The sequence below is a fragment of the Littorina saxatilis genome, linkage group LG2 (assembly GCF_037325665.1).
Source record: "Littorina saxatilis isolate snail1 linkage group LG2, US_GU_Lsax_2.0, whole genome shotgun sequence".
Lineage (NCBI taxonomy): Eukaryota > Metazoa > Mollusca > Gastropoda > Littorinimorpha > Littorinidae > Littorina > Littorina saxatilis.
Window position 1 is genome coordinate 15,081,651 of NC_090246.1, and position 6,800 is coordinate 15,088,450.

Sequence of the window (6,800 nt, forward strand, 5' to 3'; positions counted from 1 at the left end):
GTCGTTTTGCAGTTCTCTCTTTCTCTCTCTCCTGTCAAACGCACACACACACACTGCAAATTAGTTTACAAAATACAAGGCTTGATGACTGAAATTATAAATGCACTGTTCCAAGTACAGATTTTATCTGTGAAAGTTGACCCCCCCCCCCCCCCCCCCCCCTCCAGCACCCTCCAAAAAGGAAAACTTCCATGTGCTTATTCTTTGTACAAATATTACAAATATACTATATAGGTTTATACTGCAGTCGTTCACACGGCAGTGATTCACATATTGCAATCGCCCAAATAAGAACATGAATACAGTTTTCACTTCAGTCACACAAGTATCTGAAATGTGGAGGCCATTTTCTAACTGTGTGCAAGTGCAATGTGAGCTTCAGTTCAAATGACTGATGGTTACACATGGATGTAACCGATTTTAAAGACCAAATACAGTTCAAAAACCGTAACACGGTGGCCTAGTGGTAAGGCGTCCGCCCAGTGAGCGGGAGGTCGTGGGTTCGAACCCCGGCCGGGTCATACCTAAGACTTTAAAATTGGCAATCTAGTGGCTGCTCCGCCTGGCGTCTGGCATTATGGGGTTAGTGCTAGGACTGGTTGGTCCGGTGTCAGAATAATGTGACTGGGTGAGACATGAAGCCTGTGCTGCGACTTCTGTCTTGCGTGTGGCGCACGTTAAATGTCAAACAGACCTGGGAACCCATACGATTTCGCCGTATTTTGTACGCATGATTGTCGAGAATACGATCAGTACGGTCAGTGGACAAAAAATACGACGAGAAAAATTCCTAGACAACTTTTCTTCACACGCCCATCCCGAAGCTGATCCAGTATTTTGTCACATGATTACAGTTTTTGTCAGTAAACATTGAAAAAAACATTTGTTTTAAATGTATAGGTAAACTTAATTAACGGTGTGACGGACGCGCGTGAGGCATGTTTTAATCATGGATGTTCAAACGCTGTGTGGAGTACGCTCATTTTTCTGAAAATACACCAAGTTTGTTTGAGAATACTCGAAGTGCAAAACAGGGGTTCCCAGGTCTGGTCAAAGCAGCACCGCCCTGATATCACCCTTTGAGGTACAAAAAATACAGTTCAAAATGCAGAGACAATTTTGTATATTTACACTAGAACGTTGTGCACAGTACAATGGTAACGAGTGCAAGTACCAGCTACAATATCATACATGCAAAATGATTTCAAAAGCATGATACAGTTAGGTAACACTGAGTGACAGTTAAAACTTCACTGAAAATCAATTTTAAAAGCTAATTAACATATCACATTGACTTACTCATTCTGAAGTTAAAATTCCACACACACATTAATACTCATAAGCACTGACATGTTTTTACAGCAGAATAGACGATTTCTGAAAACTCTACTTTTTTTTATGGATTGTGGAAGAGTTGCTTTGCCTAATTTTTCTTCAGCTATACTTGACCTTGTAGGCTTAATTGCCACAGGGTTTCTATGGAAACAAGGAAAAGCAAATCTTCCAGAACCCATAAAAACGTGACAAGAGTTATTTCCGAAGATCGTCCGTTACCCAAACCTTTCTTCAGTCCTAAAAATATGTCTACACATGTTTGATTATAATTAAAACATTAACTGGCATTGAAACTTCCTACTTAGAGGAGGATCCGAATACCTTTTGATTATACTGTATCTAATTAACATGTGTACAGTGGAACCTCCCTTTTTGAAAAAAACCCTCTTTTTTTCAGACCTCCTCCCTGTTAAAACTTAGTCATTTCAGATTTCCTGTTCATAACCTCTGCAAATTTACCCCCATTTTAAGACTCCCCCGTGTGCAGACTCTCCTCGGTGTCCGAACACCCCCATGTGTACACGCAAGCACAAGACCAAGTGCGCACGAAAAAGATCCTGTAATCCATGTCAGAGTTCGGTGGGTTATAGAAACACGAAAATACCCAGCATGCTTCCTCCGAAAACGGCGTATGGCTGCCTAAATGGCGGGGTAAAAAACGGTCATACACGTAAAATTCCACTCGTGCAAAAAAGAAATGTTTGATCGTCTCCTTGCCCATCAACTGAGAAGTATGTGTCTCTCGGCTGACCAGGAATACCGTACACTAGGATTAACACACATGCATGCACAAAACAAAGATCCAAATACAGTTCCAGTGCTGTTCCCATGCCTCAGTCTTTGGTCACCTTTTGATGTGACACTTTTGTCCGACGCTTGGTCAGGTGACTGTCCAACAGTTTTGACATGAGGGAGGTCTTCTGACAGAACAATGTTTTTGTAGCCAGGACATGTGGGTTTTGTTTTTATTTGTATATATATATTTTTAGTCCAGTTCCAACTGACCTCTTGTTGTATGAGTCTGGGAATTACACTGAAGTTCACATACATACAGCACCATCTATATATATACGACTAGTGTCTGTCTGTCTGTTCGCGATGCACGGCCAAAGTTCTCGGTGGATCTTTTTCAAATTTGGACACCGTATTCAGCCACACCCCGGACACAACCTCATCGATGAGATATTTCAACACGTGCTCTCAGCGCGCAGCGCTGTGCGCGCTGAACCGATTTTTTTTGTTTTGTCGGGATCCACTACCAGTAACTCTTCCTTATCTTCTCCAGTGTTTTCAGCCGCGATTATCTCCCTTCCTCCGTGTGGCGTCAATCCATATTCCCATTACTACGTTACTATTTTCAGAAGGTCACTGCACGTTACTATTTTTAGAAGGTCTCCAGTGTTTTGCGCGTTTATCTCCTTTCCTTCGTGCGCCGGCAAAGCCGGCGTACACCCGGCAGAGCCGGCGTACACCCGGCTTTGCCGGGTCCCAGGCGCAGCCTGGTATTCGGCTCTACTTCTTCCCGGCGAAGCGGGTAATCATCTAGTATTAAATACATGTATTATTGAAGTATAATATTGCACAGTTTGATTTTTTCAATCGTTAAACAAAATAAGCTGTCAGCTTTCAATGCATCAAACACAAAAGTTAAGTCATGCTTATTAGAGTACAGAAGGCAACGCATTCACACGCTCTTCTCAAGTTTCTCATTGTCTTTTCAGTGCTTGTACGTTGTAAACATTTTGTTTTATAACTTCAAAGCCTCGTGATGGCCCTGCAAGTGTACTGTCTTATAAATGTTGATAAACAATGCATAAATAACCTTCATCGTCAGGGCCGGACTAGGCGAAGAGGAGGGGGGGTGGTTGCCAGTGGTGGCCCAGGGGGATGTCCCCCCTGGCGGCAGGGGCGGATCAGCTCATTTTATGACTGGTTTTTGTCAAAAGTATATTGTGAAGATATGTGTGTGAAGGCGCGAAGCGCCGAGCCGACGGCGCGAAGCGCCTAGCTTGCTAGGGGGGTCCGGGGGCATGCCCCCCCGGAAAATTTTGAAAAAAAGGATGCAAAATGGTGCAATCTGGTGCATTCTGAGGATGATCATTACCAGTTTCAGGCAGCAGATTTTGTCACTGATTAAAACCCCAAAAATTGAAACTCAATGTAAAATAAAGAAATGCATACCTCATTCAATATTTTTATTTTTTGGCTGGGGGGGGGGTCCGAAAACCCTAGAACCCACCCACCCCCCCCCCCCCCCCCCCCCCTCGTTGTGGGGGTCAGGGGGCAAAGCCCCCTGAAGCTGACGGGTAGGTCATATTCTGAGATAGGAAAATGGTCGCTCCTTGCATGAAACGGCATAAAATAAGCAATAATAAAAAAAAAAATTAAATAAGTAAGGTACATGTTTAGGCTAGGGGGGGGGGGTTGCGCAACCCCCATAACCCCCCCGGTAGTCCGGCCCTGATCGTTTTTGTTTTAAATGTTTCATCATCTTCAAAATTTGATTATTTCTTTCACAAGCTACATTAACCTTACACAGCTGACGAACAAAAACAGCTTGTTTTGAGCAATGACACAGAAAAAGCTGTTACTTTCAAACTGAATCTTTCAAATTTGTTGAATAAAAATACTTTGAACTGCTGCCAAACATGTTCCCCAAACAAGGTGGAGTTAAAGTATTGCTAAAAAAAAAGACACGAAATACAAACGACAGTTGCATAAAGAGGCCCTTTGAAGACACAGCATTCATTTTTCTTTCCATTTCATTGCAGGTTTCACGAATGAAGTTGTAGGATGTAAATGTCATGTGTATTATTCGGTCGCTAGTAAGCACTGTGCTCAGCTGACTTTGATCACCCACCTCTATTCCTGCTACCCTCTCCCCCACCCTCTCAATCAATCCAGTAGCGATCAGGCTAAGTCCAGGATAAGGAACGAAGACTTACAACGGTGGTATCAGTTTTTCCCTGTACAGAGAAGCGTTTTTGTAGCCCAAAGTTCCGTCCCAGACTGGATTCAAACCAGTGACCCTAGGATTACAAGTCAAGTGCCCTACCAACTGAGTTACCCGGCCCCTGTATAAGTCACGCAAGCTGATAACGCACAGAAATAGTCAGTGGAGCTTGTACAACCTGTCGTCAGTGAATACTGGATCTTGTCTTTTTTGGAGAACGAAGATCTTCAGGTTGGAACATCCACTGTAATTGTATATGTCAAGCCAATTGTTAAGTGGATTCCCGTTTCCACCGTTTTGTTTTAAGCCATGCAAGCTGACGACAATAAAGTCCACATTTGTTAAAACCCATTTTCTCTGCTGAAGCTGTGCTTCAAATCTTCAGCGGAGTTAATACAATGCAGGACTAGAACCAACTTAGCAGACTTAGTGCTCTGGCATGAAAATTTCACCAGTTTAGTTCTTTGTAAGCTGTCAGCATCCCAATCCTGGAAGCTGTCGATGTCCTTTTTGTTCTTCATCCAACGCAGACAAAGAAGAAGTGTCCTATGCATGAAAGCTGTCAGCAACCCGCTCAGGAGAAGCAAAGGTACACGTTCTCACAGTGCCGAGACGGTGAGGTGTTAAGATTGCTGTAACCGACTTCTTTCAGGACGAGAAATCTTCACCAGTTTTGCTTTCTGTTAACTGTCTGTGTCATATTTATGTGAGCCATCAGCATCCTGTTCATGAACGCTGTCAGTGTCCCAGTCATGAAAGCTGTCAGTCTCCTGTCAATGAAAGCTGTCAGTGTCCTATTCATGAAAGCTGTCGGTCTCCTGTTCATGTAAGCTGTCAGTGTCCTAGTCATGAAAGCTGTCAGCATCCTGTCAATGTAAGCTGTCAGCGAGCCGTTCAGGAGAGGCGCAGGTATATGTTCTCAGAGCGCTCAGTCTGTGAGGTGGTGAGATTGCCGTAGTCAGGGCCAGGGTTAGGCTTGCCCTCGCCGGTAACAGCTGTGTTGCCATCCACACCTTTGCTGCTGTCGACGTTGCTCTTAGGGACCAACTCCTGCTCGCCTTTGGGTTTAGACGAGGGCTCCGTCTCGCGACTGCAGCGATTGGTCACCATGGGGCTGCCGTTCATATCGACGTAATCATTGTTCACGTTGCTGGACTTGATGGTCAGGCTGCCGGACATGCTGTGCAGACTCTCCGCAGACTGACCCAAAAACAGCGTTCCCTCCGACGTGCCGGACACCAAGGGCGTCGAGTCACTGGTCGTGCTGTCAAGATCGAACGGTGATGCCCCGCCACAAGCTCCCAGCAACATTTCGTTGCTTCCAGTGGGAGTTGCCGATAGCAACCCCTGGTGAGCCTCTGAGTCTTTCTGCAGGAGCGAGGCCTTTCCGTTAGGTCTCTGTACCTCCTCGTAGTATGGGATGGCCCCAACATCCAGGGGAGTGAGGTACATATCGCTGACGGGGCGGGGGTGGGAGGCGTGGGAGGCGTGGGGGGCCGGGGGAGGAGGCATCGGCTCACGATTTGCGTGGTTGGTGTAGTTGGTGCGATTGTCAAAGTGCACGGCTGGCTGTCTCGACGCATTTTTGTACTTATACCTGAAACACAAGAGTTCTGAAGTTGAGCATTGTCTTTGTTCATAAACAACAATAACAACACTCTATTGTCCGTCCATTAAAATATGACATACAAATGGAACATTTTCTTTGACACACTGCAACAATGGGTCAAACAATCAACTTCTGACAATACAAGACAGAAAGCTTCTAAAAGACGTGAAACTTCTAGGCTTACACACTTTCTCCCCACTTCCCCCTTTCTTCGATATCAAGAGGAGAACTAACCCTAACCCTATTTCCATTTGTCTCTGCAAAGTTCTGAGCTTTTTTGCAGATAAAATACAAACTAAATCAATTAACAACTTTCAATGACTTTCAGTTTACAGATTTAGACACTTTTCTCGTCACTGGCCCCTCCATCTCAAACCTTCCAAATCTCTCCATCAGACAGCCATAGAGTAAAAACTGTTTGACTTGTTCATGCGTGTGTGTGCCTCATAATCCATTATAGTTCAGTGTTACAATAGACTTTGTGTGTGTTTGTGTGCGTGTGACCATACCTGCATGCATGAGTGCATGGAAGCACTGTTAATATTGTTGTAACTACTTTATTGTCATAGCACAGTGCTTTGAGCAGGGTATCCCCTTATTTCTGCGCTTTAGGCCAAAAAAAAAAAAATTGTCTGTTTCTGGTAACATGGCTAAAAAAAATAGGGTCGGTAGGTAGGTTTTTTTTATTATTTTTTTTTTAATTTTTTTTTTACCCCAAATGTAGACCAATAAAACTAACTTTAAAAATCGCGCAAAGAGACTGGATTCACTATACATAGAGACAAGACACTCAACACATTTACAAATCGTCAGCGGACTTTCGTTTTCACACGTTTTTATTGTTCATTTTCTCACCCTGTCCTTTACCACAACAACAAAAAAAAAAAAAAATTTGAGTTTGGA

At 44.0% G+C, this 6,800-nt stretch overlaps 1 protein-coding gene across 2 annotated transcripts in view; it reads right to left on the bottom strand.

The window, feature by feature from the left end:
- Nucleotides 1-1,106: 1,106 nt before the first annotated feature.
- Nucleotides 1,107-6,800, bottom strand: part of LOC138958296 (uncharacterized) — a 41,899-nt gene continuing 36,205 nt past the window's right edge. For both annotated transcript variants that reach the window (XM_070329406.1, XM_070329405.1), the window contains one exon: nucleotides 1,107-5,885. In XM_070329406.1, coding sequence (XP_070185507.1) covers nucleotides 5,183-5,885 — 703 coding nt within the window. In that variant the 3' untranslated portion in view covers nucleotides 1,107-5,182. The remainder of the gene's footprint in view (nucleotides 5,886-6,800) is intronic.